The sequence below is a fragment of the Oncorhynchus tshawytscha genome, linkage group LG22 (assembly GCF_018296145.1).
Source record: "Oncorhynchus tshawytscha isolate Ot180627B linkage group LG22, Otsh_v2.0, whole genome shotgun sequence".
NCBI classification, from domain to species: domain Eukaryota; kingdom Metazoa; phylum Chordata; class Actinopteri; order Salmoniformes; family Salmonidae; genus Oncorhynchus; species Oncorhynchus tshawytscha.
Genome location: NC_056450.1, coordinates 25,168,979 through 25,186,168, shown reverse-complemented (window position 1 = coordinate 25,186,168; position 17,190 = coordinate 25,168,979). Strand labels below are relative to the sequence as shown.

At 48.4% G+C, this 17,190-nt stretch overlaps 2 protein-coding genes across 2 annotated transcripts in view; one reads left to right on the top strand and one right to left on the bottom strand.

Moving 5' to 3' along the window:
• The first annotated feature begins 7,404 nt into the window (after positions 1-7,404).
• On the top strand, positions 7,405-8,766 carry LOC121840453 (tetra-peptide repeat homeobox protein 1-like). The gene has a single exon (XM_042303977.1). It carries the CDS (start codon positions 7,419-7,421, stop codon positions 8,628-8,630), a length of 1,212 nt encoding a protein of 403 aa, XP_042159911.1. The 5' UTR covers positions 7,405-7,418; the 3' UTR covers positions 8,631-8,766.
• Positions 8,767-9,018: 252 nt separating this feature from the next.
• The window catches only part of si:ch73-181d5.4 (death-inducer obliterator 1), a 35,984-nt gene continuing 27,812 nt past the window's right edge, over positions 9,019-17,190 (bottom strand). The window contains exons 7-16 of the mRNA XM_042303978.1: positions 16,561-17,059; positions 16,094-16,253; positions 15,765-15,881; positions 15,429-15,533; positions 15,068-15,221; positions 14,070-14,823; positions 13,135-13,288; positions 12,896-12,985; positions 12,602-12,797; positions 9,019-12,466 (exon numbers count right to left, since the gene is read on the bottom strand). Of these exons, the coding sequence (XP_042159912.1) occupies positions 9,186-12,466; positions 12,602-12,797; positions 12,896-12,985; positions 13,135-13,288; positions 14,070-14,823; positions 15,068-15,221; positions 15,429-15,533; positions 15,765-15,881; positions 16,094-16,253; positions 16,561-17,059 (5,510 nt within the window). The 3' untranslated portion in view covers positions 9,019-9,185. The remainder of the gene's footprint in view (positions 12,467-12,601; positions 12,798-12,895; positions 12,986-13,134; positions 13,289-14,069; positions 14,824-15,067; positions 15,222-15,428; positions 15,534-15,764; positions 15,882-16,093; positions 16,254-16,560; positions 17,060-17,190) is intronic.

The following is a 17,190-nucleotide window of genomic DNA, read 5'->3' as shown; positions in this document are numbered from 1 at the left end:
ATGGTATACAGCTACGGACAGAATTTACTTTTCATGGCAGGTTAGGAGAACTTACGCAGCAGGTTAGGATAATTCACGTATTAGGTTAGGAGAATTTGGTTATGGTTAGGAAAATGGTTTGGGGTAGAGTTGGTTAAAATCCTACAATTCTCCCCAAATTACAAAAAAAATGCAAATTAAGCAGTTCCGTCCGTATGTGTGCACGATCTAGCCATATCTATTTGCCATCTAAACACCATCTTTCGACATAGAGCTCGACAGCTTGTAGTCACAGATATAACAATGAGAACATCTATGTTGTAGTCCTAAAACCCAGAAATCCCTATAGATGCCTCGTTCAAAATAACTGGGAACTCAGAAAAACTAGAACAAATCATGACGTCAGTGAGGTCGGAAAGTCGGAGTTCTAGAAATAGGCCCAAGTACCCGGGTTGGAATTTCAAGTTGGATGACCGTTTAATCGTCCCCCCCCAGTCAGAGCTCGTTTTTTTCCCCTAAGTCACTTTGTCCGAGAAGTCACCTTGTCCGAGAAAGAGTTACATGGTTATCAAAATGTCATGCCAGTGTAAGCCTACACAAAACACAGCCCTTATTTTAAGTGTTTCTGAAATTCCCTATGGGAAAAATGAATGGTGAAAAATATACTGGAACCATTTCCCTGTTTGACTGCTCTATGGGGAAAATGAATAGGGAAAGAATAGGGTGGAACCATGGCAGAGTTAGTGCAGACAAAAAGACGGCATTACTATTTCACTCTACGCTTTTAACCAATAGAGAGCAATAGTAATGACAGATTTTTGTAGGCACTGAACTCTACCATTGCTTGTTAGCCAAAGCCTATGGTGAAATTACATTTGGGGGGGGGGGTTTTGGATAAAAGGCAAAAGTAAGGTCTGTGGTAAATTAGTTACTTCTGGTTCATTCAGCCATTCCTATGAGGGAAATGAATTGAGCAATAGAACAGAGTTTTGGGATAAACGCTGAAAACATGATTCACACAGGCGTAGGAGATCTTATATGTTTTTTTCTATGAGAATCTTCATCAGCTAATGGATTTTGGATCATTTATGCAATCAAAAAAAGTATATAGACTTCATAATTCATAAAGGTCATGTTAACTGACTGATATTATCCCATAGAACAAAACGCAAAAGATCTACGCCTGTGTGAACCTTGTTTTCAGCGTTTATCCCAAAACTCCATTATATTTCTCCATTAATTTCCCCCATAGGAATGGCTGAACGAACAAAAGGTAACTAATTTCAGGTTTTAGGACGACAAGCTGGCGAGCTCTATGACTGTATACTTTTAACACGTGTAGTACACCTGTTGTTTGGGCAGATACATGGACCTTGTATGGATCTGAGTGATACATGTACAGTGCCTTCAAAAATAGTTCAGACCCCTTGACCTTTTCCACAGTTTGTTATGTTATATCCTTATTCTAAAATTGATATGTTTTTCCTTCCTGATAAATCCACACACAATAACCCATAATGACAAAGTAAAAACAGGTTAAGACATTTTTGCTAATGAATTAAAAACAGAAATAGCACATTTACTTAAGTATTCAGACCCTTTACTCAGTACCGTGTTGAAGCACCTTTGGCAGTGATTAGAGCATTGCATCTTCTTGGGTATGATGCTACAAGCTTGGCACATCTGTACTTGAGGAGTTTCTCCCAATCTTCTCTGCAGATCCTCAAGCTCTGTCATGTTGGATGAGGAGCATTGCTGCACAGCTATTTTCAGGTCTCTAGAGATGTTCGATCGGGTCTAAGTACAGGCTCTGGCTGGGCCACTCAAGGACATTCTGAGACTTGTCCCAAAGACCCTCCTTCGTTGTCTTGGCTGTGTGCTTAGGGTTGTTGTCCTGTTGGGAGGTGAACTTTCACCCCAGTGTGAGGTCCTGAGCACTCTGGAGCAGGTTTTCATCAATGATCTCTGTTCGTTCATCTTTGCCTCAATCCTGACTAGTCGTCCAGTCCCTGTGGCTGAAAAACTTCCCCATAGCATGATGCTGCCATCATCACCATGCTTCACCTTAGGGATGGTGCCAGGTTTCTTTCAGACGTAACGCTTGGCCATTAGGCCAAAGAGTTAAATCTTGGCTTCATCAGACCAGAGATTGTTTCTCATGGTCTGAGTCTTTAAGTATATTTTTGGCGAACTCCAAGCGGGTTGTCATGTGCCTTTTACTAAGGAGTGGCTTCCATCTGGCCACTCTACCATAAAGACCTGATTAGTGGAGTGCTGCAGAGATGGTTGTCCCATATCCACAGACAAACACTAGAGCTCTGTCAGAGTGATCAGGTTCTTGATCACCTCCCTGACCAAGGCCCTTCACTCTCAATTGCTCAGTTTGGCCGGGCGGCCAGCTCTAGGAAGAGTCTTGGTGGTTTCAAACTTCTTCCATTTAATAATGGAGGCCACTGTTTTCTTGGGGACGTTCAATGCTGCAGAATTTTTTGGTACCCTTCCCCAGATCTGTGCCTCGACATAATCCTGTCTTGGAACTCTATGGTCAATTCCTTCGGCAACATGGCTTGGTTTTTTCTGACATGCACTGTCAACTGTGGGACCTTATATAGACAGGTGTGTGCCTTTCCAAATCATGTCCAATCAATTGAATTTACCACAGGTGGACTCTAATCAAGTTGTAGAAACATCTCAAGGATGATCAATGGAAACAGGATAAACCTGAGCTCAATTTCAAGTCTCATAGCAAAGTGTCTGAATACTTATGTAAATAAGGTATCTGTTTTCTTTTTAATACATTAGCAAACATTTCTGCAAAAACTTTTTTCACTTTGTCATTATGGGGTATTGTGTGTAGATTGCTGAGGATTATTTTTTTAAATGCATTTCACAATATGGCTGTAACGTAACAAAATGTGGAAAAAGTCAAGGGGTCTGAATACTTTCCGAAGGCACTGTATGTAGCAGCAGATGATAGCCATGTAGTCGTGGGCTATACTCGGCCTTGTCTCAGGGTAGTAGGTTGGTGGTTGAAGATATCCCTCTCGTGGTGTGGGGGCTGTGCTTTGGCAAAGTGGGTGGGGTTATATCCTGCCTGTTTGGCCCTGTCCGGTGGTATTGTCGGTCAGGGCCACAGTGTCTCCCGACCCCTCCTGTCTCAGCCTCCAGTATTTATGCTGCAATAGTTTGTGTCAGGGGGCTAGGGTAAGTCTGTTTTATCTGGAGTATTTCTCCTGTCTTATCCTGTGTCCTGAGTGAATTTAAGTATGCTCCCTCTAATTCTCTCTTTCTCCTCCTTCTTTCTCTCTCAGGACCTGAGCCCTAGGACCATGCCTCAAGACTACCTGGCTTGATGACTCCTTTGTGATGACCACTCTGATTATTATTTGACCCTGCCTGTCATCTATGAATGTTTGAACATCTTGGCCATGTTCTGTTATAATCTCCACCGGGCACAGAAGAGGACTGGCCACCCCTCAGAGTCTGGTTCCTCTCTATGTTTCTTCCTAGGTTCCGGCCTTTCTAGGGAGTTTTTCCTAGCCACCGTGCTTCTACACCTGCATTTCTTGCTGTTTGGGGTTTTAGGCTAGGTTTTCGTACAGCACTTTGTGACATCGGCTGATGTAATTGATTGTTTAGTTTACCGTAGTTATTGGGGTCCATGTATGTGTAATTTCATGTCATTTTTAAATGAGGCGCAAAGACCCCAAAGCATCAACCACAGGAGCAAGAGTTGGAATTAAACTACAGCACAGAGCTGAGTGGATAAACTCATAACTGAGAAAGTGCTTTCACTGTGGGCCTGAGTTTAGGTTAATAATGCCCCAAGGCTTGACCAAAGATAATATGGCAGGACCTTTTGATTATGCATAGGCTACACAATAATTCTAATATTCAATCAATTTGCATTGCAAGCAAAACTCAAACATATGCATACTTAAATTATTAGGCAAAATGTCTATCAGACAAAGCTGATAATTGATTGTGGTTCAAATTAAATGCAAGTATGATCATTCCTTTACTGTTTTTATTGGCCTCGGTTTAACAAATTAAAACAGAGTAAAAAAAAAGGTTTATTCTAAAACATAATTACCATGAGATGATCCAACATGAAGGCTTTTTCTAATCAGTGAATAGATGACAGCAGTATGGCTCAATAGGTTTAGACTTATAAAAAAAAAAAAGACCAAAAAATATCCATAAACACAATGTACATATCTATTATGTTTGACTTGACATGAGTTTAAATCTGGAAATTCTGAAAAGCACATAATTTGTACAATTTTAAAACTAAATTGAATGAAACAAGGTACGTTCAGTCATGACATTCAAAAAGTTAAGGGTGCTTTATGATGTAGTGAAAACGACTACATAGTACATTATGAACTGAACCAACTTCAAACTTAGTCTATGCATTTCTGTTAACAGTAGTCTCCAGTCAAACAGGCCCTTTGCTGTCCTGGGGCATGTCTTCCTGGGGCGTGTCTTCCTGGGGCGTGTCTTCCTGGGGCGTGTCTACCTGGGGCGTGTCTACCTGGGGCGTTTCTGTTAATTCAACAGTTTTACCCTTTCCCTCCATTTGTTCTTCTTTCTTTCCACTTCCATCCTTTAAAATGTCTCGGTCATGGTCTTTTGAGAGTGAACGGTTGTGCAGACTAACACCTCTGTTTGCCTCTCCTTCTCTGCTTGTGGCTCTGCCAATGTCTCTGTCCTTTTCTGTGGGTGTCTTTTGCTTTTCATCTACCTCCTCTCTGGGCCTGTCTACTTCACTCCCTCTAACCCTTTCTCTCTCCCTACTCACAAGCCTACCTGTCCCCCTGTCCCCCTGTCTTCCATGACTGCCACCCCGCTCTCTCCCATTGTCCTCAGGCAACTGCCTCCCCTGGGACAAGCAGGGTGCTGTGCCCTGGAAGTTAACCCTATCTCGGGGGTAAACACCACGGCCACGTTCTTCAGAGTTGTTTTCTCTGTCTCCATAGTTTCTAATTTCACAGTCTTCTATGGGTAGGCTTGTTCTCCTTGTATCAGGCGAGTGACTGTTCCGCCACTGGTCTTCTCTAAAAGCATCCGGGCTGTTGTTCGGCAAACTCATGAGACCCTCCGGGGGAGTGGGGAGTAAACCTCCTTTAGGCCTCAACGGTCTTACCACTAGCCGTGGACCGTCAAACCGTGGCTGCCCCCCATTGTCTGGGAAATACCCTCGAGATGAGCCTCTGGGCTGGTTGAACCTCGAGGGACGAAGACCCCTGGGGCCATGGAAACCAGGACTTTGTCCACCCCTTGATCCTCCAAAATTATTTGTTGTTGTGAAGTGATCTCCTCTTATATCTGGACTTCCCATGTCTGGATCTGGGGCTCGCATTTCTTGACCCATGTCTAGCCCTGGACCCCTCGTGTCAGGCCCTGGATCTCTCATGTTTGGCCCTCTCCTTTCACCCAACATGTCTGGCCCTGGGCCTCTCCTATCAAGACTAATATCTGACCCTCTCCTATTCCCCCTAATGTCTGGCCCTGACCATCTCCCATCACCCCTTGAGTCTGGCCCTGGCCATCTCCCATCACCCCTTGTGTCTGGCCCTGTACTCTCATCCCACATGTCTGATCCTGCACCGCTCATGTCTGGCCCTGACCATCTCCTATCACCCCTCATATCTGGCCCTGGCCCTCTCATGTCTGACCCCGGCCCTCTCCTATCACCCCTCTTGTCTGGACCTCTCATATCTGGCCCTCTACTCTCATCCCACATATCTGGTCCTGCACCGCTCATGTCTGGCCCTGGACCCCTCATGTTTGGTGAAGACCCTCTCCTATCATCCCACATGTCTGGCCCTCTCCTATCACCCCTCATATCTGGCCCTCTCCTATCACCCCTTGTGTCTGGCCCTAGACCCTGCCCTCTGATGTTGGGCTCTTGCTCTCTCGTGTCTGGTCCTGGACCCCTCATGTCTGTCCCTGGCGCTCTCCTATCACCCCTTGTTTCAGGCCCTGGAACTTCCATTTCTGTCCCTGACCCTCTCCTAACCACCCTCTTGTCTGGCCATGGATCTCTCATGTTTGGCCCTCTCCTACCACTCCTTGTGTCTGGCCATAGACCTGGCCATCCCATGTCTGGCCCTGTATCTCTCATGTCTGAACCTGTCCCTCTCCTATCACCCCTTGTGTCTGGCCCTCTGATGTCTGGCTCTTGATCACTCGTGTCTGGTCCTGGACCCCAAATGTCTGGCTCTGGCCCTCTCCTATCACTCCTTGTGTCTGGCCCTGGCCCTCTCATGTCTGGCTCTAGACTCCTCATGTCTGGACCTGTCCCTCTCCTATCACCCCTTGTGTCTGGCTCTTGATCTCTTGTGTCTGGTCCTGGACCCCTCATGTCTGGCCCTGGCCCTCTCCTATCACTCCTTGTGTCTGGCCCTGACCTTCTCATGTCTGGCCCTAGACCCCTCAAGTCTTTCCCTGGCCCTCTCCTATCACCCCTTGTTTCGGGCCATGTCCCTCTCATGTCTGGACCTGTCCCTCTCCTATCACCCCTTATGTCTGGCCCTAGACCTGGCTCTCTGATGTCTGGCTCTTGATCTCTCATGTCTGGTCCTGGACCCCTCATCTCTGACCCTGGCCCTCTCCTATCACCCCTTGTGTCTGGCCCTGGCCCTCTCCGATTACCCCTCATGTCTAGCCCTGGCCCTCTCCTGTCACCCCTTGTGTCTGGCCCTAGACCTGGTCCTTTGATATCTGGCTCTGGACCCCTCATGCCTGACCCTGGTCCTCTCCTATCAACCCTCATGTCTGGCCCTCTCCTATCACCCCAAATGTCTGGCCCTGGACCCCGCATGTCTGGCCCTGGCCCTCTCCTATAACCCCTTGTTTCTGGCCCTCTCATGTCTGGCTCTGGAGTTCTCATGTCTGGCTCTAGAGTTCTCATGTCTGGCCCTGGATCTCTCATGTCTGGCCCTGGATCTCTCATGTCTGGCCCTGGATCTCTCATGTCTGGCCCTGGATCTCTCATGTCTGGCCCTGGATCTCTCATGTCTGGCCCTGGACCCTGCATGTCTGGCCCTGGATCTCTCGTGTCTGGCCCTGGACCATGCATGTCTAGCCCTGGACCCTGCATGTCTGGCCCTGGATCTCTCATGTCTGGCCCTGGATCTCTTCTATCACCCCTCATATCTGTCCTTGGGCCTCTGATGTCTGGCCCTCCCCTATCACCCCTTGTGTCTGGCCCAGGACCCCTCAAGTCCTGCCCTGGCCATCTCCTGTCACCCCTTGTGTCTCGCCCTAGACCTGGCCCTCTCATGTCTGGCCCTTGATCTGTCATGTCTGGCCTTCTCCTTTCACCCCTTGTGTCTGGCCCTGGATCTCTCATGTCTGGCCCTCTCCTATCACCCCTCATGTTTGACCCTTTCCCTCTCCTATCACCCATCATGTCTGGCCCTGGACCACCCCTCATGTCTGGCCCTGGACCCCTCATGTCTGGCCCTAGAACCCTCATGTCTGGCCCTGGACCTCCCCTATCACCCCTCATGTCTGGCCCTGGACCCCTCATGTCTAGCCCTGGACCTCTCCTCTCACCCCTTGTGTCTGGCCCCCTGATGTTTGGCCCTGGATCTCTCATGTCTGGCCCTGGATCTCTCATGTCTGGCCCTAGAACCCTCATGTCTGGCCCTAGAACCCTCATGTCTGGCCCTGGACCTCTCCTATCACCCCTTGTGTCTGGCCCTGGATCTCTCATGTCTGGCCCTGGATCTCTCATGTCTGGCCCTAGAACCCTCATGTCTGACCCTAGAACCCTCATGTCTGGCCCTGGACCTCTCATGTCTGGCCCTGGACCTCTCATGTCTGGCCCTGGACCTCTCATGTCTGGCCCTGGACCCCTCATATCTGGCCCTATCCCATCACCCCTCATGTCTGGCCCTGGCCTTCTCCCATCAACCCTCATGTCTGGCCCTGGATCTCTCCCATCACCCCTCATGTCCGGCCTTGGACCTCTCCCATCACCCCTCATGTCTGGCCCGGACCCTCTCCCATCACCCCTCATATCAGGCCCTGGCCCTCTCCCATCACCCCTCATGTCTGGCACTGGACCTCTCCCATCACCCCTCATGTCTGGCCCTGGACCTCTCCCATCACCCCTCATGTCTGGCCTTGGACCTCTCCTTTCACCCCTCAGGTCTGTCCCTGGCCCTCTCCTATCACCCCTTGTGTCTGGCACTAGACCTGGCCCTCTGATGTTTGGCCCTGAATCTCTCATGTCTTGCCCTCTCCTATCACCCCTCATGTCTGGCCCTGGCCTTCTATCACCCCTCGTGTCTGGCCCTGGTCCCATCATATCTGGACCTCTGATTTCTGGCCCTCTCCTATCATCCCTCATGTCTGGCCCTGGTCCTCTCCTATCACCTCTCATGTCTGGCCCTGGTCCTCTCCTATCACCCCTCATGTCAGGCCCTGGTCCCATCATATCTGGACCTCTGATGTCTGACCCTGGGTTTCTCCTTTCCTCCCCAATATCAGGATCTCTCCTCTCTAAACTGCTGGACCGCTCCCCCTTGTTGTTTGGAGAGGCCATGTGGGGAGGACCTTGTGAGGGTATCTGGGTTTCTATCAGAATTTCTGATGGGCTCTGTATACTGTGCTCCCTTGGTGTTACCAGCGAGGCATGAGCAGGTCTTACCACTCCCTGTCGACCATCGAAACGGAACCGTGGTTGCCCCCCTGGGAAGTGCCCTGGATATGAGCCTCTGGGCTGGTTGAACCTCGAGGGACGAGGACCCCTGGGGCGGAAACCAGGACGATGTACTCCCCTTTGATCCTCAAAATGTCCTCTTTGAACAGGTGAGATCATCCTTGGACTGCTGAAATGAGTCGATGTTGGTCTCTGTCCTCCAAAGTTAGCTGTTGGTGTGAAGTGGTCCATTCTCATGTCTGGACTTCTCATATCTGGATCTGGGGCTGGCATTTCAGGAGCTGTCATGTCTGGTCCTGGACCTCTTCCATCATCCCATATGTCTGGCCCACCCCTCATGTCGGGCTCTGGCCCTCTCCTATCACCCCTCATGTCTGGCTCTGGCCCTCTCCTATCACCCCTCATGTCGGGCTCTGGCCCTCTCCTATCACCCCGCATGTCTGGCTCTGGCCATCTCCTATCACCCCTCATGTCTGGCTCTGGCCCTCTCCTATCACCCCTCATATCGGGCTCTGGCCCTCTCCTATCCCCCTCATGTCTGGCCCTGGATCTCGCATGATTGGCCCTGGACCCCCATCTCTGGCCCTGAACCTTGCATGTCTGGCCCTGGACCCCTTCTATCATCCCACATGTCTGGCCCTCTCCTATCACCCCTCATGTCTGGCCCTGGACCCCTTCTAGCATCCCACATGTCTGGCCCTCTCCTATCACCCCTCATGTCTGGCCTTGGCCCTTTAATGTCTGGCCCTGGACCCCTTCTATCATCCCACATGTCTGGCACTGACCCCCTCATGTCTGGCCCTGGTTCTATCATATCTGGACTTCTGATGTCTGGGCCTTGGTGTCTTCGTCCCTCCCTCATATCGGGATCTCTCCTCTCTAAACTGCTGGACCGCTCACCGTGGTTGCTTGGAGAGGCCATGTGGGGACAACCTTGTGAGGAAAACTGGTTCTCTCTCATAATGTCTGATGGGCTCTGTGCAATGTGTTGCTCCTTTATTTCTGGTTGAATAGGCTCACCTCCATTGTCATGATTCTGGTTGGTGCCTCTTTGTTTTCCGAGCAGCTCTAGAGGTCTTACTACTAGCGGATTATGTGGACCATCAAACCGGGACCGTGGTGGCATCCACCTTGAGGTACGAGGACCCCTGGGGCGGAAACCAGGACAAGGTGCTCCCCGTTGATCCTTAAAATTTCCTCTTGGAACAGATGAGGGGATCCTTGGATTATTAAAATGGGGCGATGGTGATCTCTTTCCTCCAAAGTAAGTTGTTGGTGAGAAGTGGTCCTCTCTCATATCTGGACTTCTCATATCTGGTTCTGGACCTCTGATATTTGGACTTGGATGCATCATTTGTGGCCCGCTCCTTTCACCCCTCATGTCTGGTTCTGGATCTGGACCTCTGATATTTGGACTTGGATGCCTCATTTGCGGCCCTCTCCTTTCACCCCTCATGTTTGGCCCGGGTCCCATCATATCAGGCCCTTGGTTTCTCCTTCCCTCCCTCATATCAGGATCTCTCCTCTCTAAACTGCTGGACCGCTCACCCTGGTTATTTGGAGAGGCCATGTGGGGAGGACCTTGTGAGGAAAACTGTTTTTCTCTCATAATGTCTGATGGGCTCTGTACACTGCATTGCTCTAGTAGTTCCAGTTGAGAGGGCCTATCCCTATTGTCTTGAAGCTGGATGTTGGGGCCTTGCTCGTTGTTGGGCCCTTTTGATGGTGATCCCAGCAAGCTTTGAGAAGGTTGTTGATCCGCAGGCTTCTGGGGAGTGGGATTCTCATGGGGCATTTGATGGCCTGTGTCCTCAATCTCTCCCTGTGGTGGACCTCCAGAATCACAACGATCACCCAGTGGTTCATCAATGTCCTGTCTTTCAAGAGGGGGCTGAGGTGAGTCATTAGCCTCCATGACCAGTGCTGGAGTTGGACTTGTAGGACCCATGTCTTCAGTAGCCTCTGGGCCCTTTGAGTCATCCCACACTGGAGGAGAAGTCTCCCTTTGACCCTTTGAGAGTCCCCTAGAGCCAGAATCTTGTTTTTGTCTTGGTGAAGATGGGGATCTTCTATGGCTACCAGAGCTGCGTCGAGAAGTACGCTCTTTATGAGGGATATGGCGGCCTGGGCGCTCAGAGTGGTGACGACCTCTGTGATATGGTCGGCTCCTCTCACCCCGTCTGTGTCTTTCCCTTCGCCTATCAGAGTGTCCAGGGGACCGGCGGCCAGATCTACGAGGAGGGCTTTCTTGGCGGTCCCTGACTTTACGGTCCCGTCTTTTCGGTGAGTGAGTATCTGGTTGGCTGCTACGCTTACGCCTCCTATCAGGAGTGTCATTGCACGATGCACCACGACACGAGCTAGACACTGAGGAGTCACGAGAACGCTCAGAACGCCTTGCTGAATCTGATCGAGTTGAGGTTTTCGCCTTTTCTTCTCCATTTGTGTCTTTCAGCTCATCAAAGATAGTGTCATCCTCTGGGTCGTAAGCTACATCAGAGTCCTGGATCTCACCAGCTTCAGGATCTGAATTGTCTGTTGCCTGAATACTTTCCTTTTTAATCTCTTTAACCCGCTTTGGTGATGCATTGGGCATTTCCACATTTCTTGACACTGAAAGAGGTACAGTCTTGGTCTCTCTCTTAATCTCCTGTTTTATTGGTACTTCTGTTTCCTCCGTTTTCAAAATACCTTTCAAAGCTCTTTGATTGACTGAAGGATTTGCCTCAGACTGCTCTCCTTCACTCTGCTGTGTTTGTAAGTGAGACAGCCCAGATTTAGTAGGGGGAGACATCAAGGCATCGGAAACAGAGAAATGGGCCATGAACATGCCCACTGCCTCTCTCTGCTGACGCAGTGCCTCCTCCTGCTCCTTCAGCTGCCGTTTCTGCTCCTCAATCTGCCTGTTGAGATCCTCAAGCATTCGCTGTTGTTCAGTCAGAGTAGCGGCTGACACAATCACAGCACCAGTAATGGGGCGGCTCAGAGGGGCTGGAGCTGGACTGGGATCTGGGAATGGGTCTTGTACTGTAGCTGGGACTGGGGTAGGAGCTGGAGCTGAAGTTGGAGCTGGGACTTTCCCTACACTGACCCCATCATTGTGCATATCCTCAAAGATAGTCTCATCCTCAGGGTCGTAAGCCACGTCGTCGTCATCTGCACACGTGGCCTGAGTGGCAGCATTCGCCTCAAACATTTTATCTATATTAATTGGGGCAACCCTTCCATAGCCCATTGCTGGATCATACTCCTCCTCCGGGTCATATGGTCGATCATATTCATTTTCCTCCTCCTCAATCTCTTTGACTTTGGATTTCTGCCCGTACTGCTGTACTATCGGATCTACCATTGGGGGAGGGGGCAAAGTGGTTGGAAGGGGAAAAGCTGCAACTGCTGGGACTGCATGAGAGTCCTTCCCAAACAGTGACTTCAGGATGGTCTGCAGGGGAGTGGTGGATGTGCTAGTGATGGGGGGTGGGGCAGAAGCAGGGAGAGCAGCTCTGATGGAGGACAGAAGTGATGGAATAGTCAGTGAGCCAGAGGAGGAGGAGTCTGATGGGGATCCAGTGGAAGGAGGGGAACCAGGAGGGGTGGACATGATGGGCATCGCTGGGTCGTAGGGCAGGAATTCCTCCGTCCTAGGGTCAGACCCATACAGCGTAGGGGGTCTCGGGAGGCCAGTATCTCTGGAGTCTTTGGATATGTGGATCTTGGCTCTCTTCTCTTCAACCTCTTGTGGCAAGCTTCCCGCACGTTTGGGTTTCTGGCAAATAACCAGTCCCAAAAGAAGATTGGGGCGATTCTTCTCAAAGCCTGTTAAATATACAGGGAGTAGGGAGATTAGTTTCGAATTATAAAAAAAAAATAGCATCAAAAAATATATACCAGCATTCAAATGTCAGTGTGGCATCTGTGTAGCCTTCTACATACATGTTGGCCTTTTCTTACCTGATCCTTCGAAGGGTTGGAGTTTGGAAGGAATGGACTCCTTTGCACTGAGTGGGATGAGGTAGATGTCTTTAATGCTGCGGCTGTTGTTGGCCACCACCCCGAAGCGCCGTCTGCTGCTGAAGTAGGAGAACAGAGACACATAGGCCACTTCCTCCTCCTCTGTCGCTGGGTGGAACCGGATCACACACAGCTCCTGTGGACCAATAATAATCTCTTATCATTGAGACAGGGTCTGTGTATGTGTTTCTATCTAAATGGTATAGTTTCTTTCATGACATAGGGAGGGCTTGCCTTTGTAACAGAGGTCTTCACTCTCCCGATGTAATCCCACACAGTTTGAGGCATGATTCTTCCACCAAGCTGTATGGTATCAGGCAGATCCTAAACAAAATAAATGTTTTGTTAATATCCATATAGACCAAAAGTTGTTTATGAAAGGTATTGACTTAAATGTTCACAAATAAACAAATCTAAAGACATCTGACAATGCTCTCCTATTTTTTTTCTTGCGGTCATGGTAGCAAAGTTACCTCTTTGAGATATTCAGAAGGCCCGGAGACCAGATAGCCCTTGGTGACGAACTTGGCCACGCTGATCATGTTGAGGAAGCCCTTCCACACTACTTCCTGCTTGGCCAGGAACTGGGTTGTCTCCCCATCTTGGGGGGAGTGGGAGTTCACAGCCCTGCAAACACATCATCACAATTAGAGTCCATTACTGCCCATTCCCTCAGCTGTAAATCAAATATAACTCATGCACAGAGGAAGAAACAAGAGTTATATTCTGACTGAAATGAACATGCACTATGTGAGGGAAATTACAAGATTATGTTATAATACTGTCATTGCATCAAATGGTTGTTTTATGCAACAGAAGAGGGTTCTTATAACTATTGCGTCTGTGTGAACTGAAAGTGGGCCTCTGGGGGGCTTAATACTGACAGAAGATTTACGATGCTTTGGGTGATAAACCTAACAAGACCACATTCCATAGCATGGGTTAATGTTTCTGTTGGTACCAGGGAAAGATGGCTCGGGGCCAGACCATGGTTTCTACACAATGAGAACAGTCTTTACAGCAGATCTTTCATACAAATCTTAACCTTGTGACCCATTCCACACATCTGTTGTTTGTCATGTGGACTAAAAGGGGTGGATCTTTGCTATAAAAGTTATTTGTATCCTTTGTGTCGGGGCTCTCAATTAATCATCTGAGGGTGATTCGTCGACCAGCCATCATTATCGCAGAGCACTCAACCAATTCACTTTATATGTGTGTGTTGTATTGACCTGCTCCCTTATTAATAAGTGAATAAAGATTTAGTTTAAGTATAACTCTGACTTGTGTGATAAGTTTGTCTCACCTCATTTGATAGTAAAGAAATTAACCACCACAACTAATTATCATAAAACACATTCTTATCAAGGATCACTTGTAGTGATGGTGGCAAGCTGAGAGGAGATACCTTGAAGAGGATGAAGAGGATCCTGAAGAACCATAGAACGATGATGAGGATGGCTTCATCAGGATAGATTTGGGTAATGCTGGCATTGGTGGAAGGGATGGGGGTGGTGGCAAGGGCATGAATGTCTTGCTCAGAGTAACACTCTGTTTTGCTGGGACATAAGAGACTTGTGGAGGTGGGACTTTAGACATGGTGACAGTTGCCATGGCAGGAGTGCGGTTGCCAGCGGTGTGGGGGTCACCAGACATAACAGCAGAACGGTTGCCAGCAGTGCGAGGATCACGCCTTGTAATGGTTACCGTAGAAACAGCCGGAATCATGACTGGGGTATACATTCTGGACGGTGTCTTGACTTTGCGGGTTTCCAGAATGGGGGAGGCGGGAGAATCCATGACAGGGGAGGCAGGGGATTCCAAAATGGGGGAGGCAGGAGATTCCATTGGTGGAGAAGCGGGAGATTCCATTGTGGGTGAAGCGGGGGATTCCATGATGGTTAAGACAGAGTCATCCTCCATTAGGGGGGAGGCAGGGGAACCCATGGTGGGGGAGTCGGGGGGTGCAAGGAGGGGTGATTCATCTCCTGCTGGAGTTCTCCATCCTCTCTCCTCTGTTCTGGGATCTGTTCTGGCATACATCCAGGGTGGCCGAGACGGCCTGTCTTTCCATTCGTCTGGATTTGTGGAGGATGACGATGACCCAGAGAGTTTAGACTTCTTGGGTACAGGCTCTTCCTCACCCTCAACTGTTATCTGACCTGAAGGGCAGAAACAGATACCAACCCACACAAAACACTGGTTAGCAGCATCAGTACACTCAACACCATAGAAGTTCAGTAAATCATTCATTTGACGTTGGGAGTGATTGTGGTTTATATCAACACTGTTGCCCTTCACTAAAATAGTTTGATACAGTGCAGAAGGCCAACATGATATTATGGTGTTCGTTGGATGTTGTTGTAGTGTGTACACTGTCATTTTACTTCATATTTTTTTATTTACCTGTGCAGATCTTGCACTTGAGGTCAAACAGGTGAGCTCTGTGCTCTGCAGTTGTGTCTTTCAGCATGCAGCTGAGGATGTCTGGGACTGAGCTGTTCTGGCTCGACTGGTTAGGTCTGGCCTTAGGGGCAGCAGGGAGAGTGCTCTTCTGTTCCTGAGAAAAGAGGATCATGTCACACATTTATTAAAACGTTACACACAAATGCACACTCAGATACAGACACACTGACATGCTCATCTGAAAGGTATGCTACATTTGAAGATGAACTGATCACATATTGAGGGCGATATAATTTCCTAGATATTTTATTGCATTAGTATGAGTAGACAATACATGTTATATAATACATGTTGTACATACCATGTGTCTACTTGGCCTAAAGGGAAGACTAGGTAGATCAACCTTTACTGGCTCAGGCGCTGGATTTGGCAGCACACATGTGGCTTTGGGACCAGACTCCCGGACCTGCAAGACACACAGACAACATCTCAATCAACTGGTAAAGTTTTGGATAATAAATATAGTTCTCAGTGAAGAATTATGGTGAATTTTGTATGTTATTATTTGTCATTTTTTGTATTTTAGTGTCGTGCACGACATTAAAACTCGAATGGTCTTCTTTAGTTTATTATTATTATTATTATTATAGGTTTTTGGCTTAGATTAAGTTTCTGCATAGGCTATTTTATACTGTACCTCTGGAGTGTCTTTTTTGTTCGGCTCTGAGACCTTTGTAGCCTGCATGTCCCGCTGGCTCATCCTGGCCAGTCTGAAGGGACTGACCTCACCACGGAAGACGCTGTAGAACAAACCCTGGAGACCCACCCAAATAAGAGACAATCAATGAAGCGTACTACCACATGGTGAACTACAAGTCTAGTTTGTCAGACGGGGGCACATTTGTTACATTGAATATTTGTTTTCATAACTTTTTGAATGAAATGCTGTATAGCAGAGAATTATATATGTGGATTTATTTTGTATGACAAGGCATATGTGATTTTTTTTGCTGTCTATAGACCAACCTTATTTTTGGGGTCTTTAAGGTTGAACATGATGGTTCGGTACTTGTTCATGTACTTGCTATCTGTATTGTTAAATATGTTAAACATCTCCGTCTCGATGCTGGTGACCAGCTTCGCCACTTCACTCTCAGACCTCTCCAAATCGTCACAGTCGCACACCCTTATAAAATCAAAATGCAATTAGTCATCTTTTAATAACATTTTTGCCCTACATTCAAAAGAGAGCTCAAGCAATGCGTGTGTCCGAAATAGCACGCTACCCCTATATAGTGGACTACCTTTGATGAGAACTATGGGTTCTGGTCAAACCTAGTGCACTATATAGGGAATAGGGTGTCTTCTCAGACTAAGCCATCATTTCTTTGTCAATCAATGTGATCCAGTGTGTGTATGTGTGTGTGTGTGTGTGTGTGAGTGTACTTTTTTAACCACCATGTATATTTTGTCATCTCTTTCTTTATATTCACCTCTTGAACATGATGTTGGTGAGGGAGCGTTGGATGCTCTGCCTGACCTGGTTGTTGGCTGGCTGAGGGGGTCTGGAGGAAGGGGCGATAGGGGCTGGGGACACAGGCAGGATCCTAGTTTCATTCATTGGGGTGGGGGGTGGAGGTGAGGGTAGAGTGGGAGTCACGAGGGGTTGAGGCTGCTTCTTGGGGATGGTGAAGAACGTCTTGCCAATCCTCAGGGCCCCTGTTTCATGGTGTCTGGAGGCTGAGGTGCTTGGGGCCTCAGGGGTCGGGGAGTGGCTGGATTTGGGGGGATTGGGTTGTTTGACAGGGGATGTATCGACAGAGGCTTTCCTGGAGACACTGCAGCTGTTTGCTGGTCTCTTGGTTTTACCTGGAGCACTTCCCAGAGGAGGGGAGGATTCAGTGATGATGTCTGAGGGAGAGTTATCTGGAGAATGTGTCTGAGGAGAAATGGGCTCAATCTCAACCTCTACCTGCTCACTGGCCTTTCCAGCTGTTAAAAAATAGAATAACAGGGGAACTGAATCAGTGCTGATAAATCAATATGGCATTTGGTAGCTATGAATATAATCAACAAAACTTATTGGAAGTCAGTGTAATAAGCCATGAGGTCAATATGTTAAC

Bases quoted from the DNA above. Each gene is read 5' to 3' on its own strand.
- LOC121840453 (XM_042303977.1), top strand. From the start codon at position 7,419: ATGTCTGGCCCTGGACCCCTCATGTCTGGCCCTAGAACCCTCATGTCT.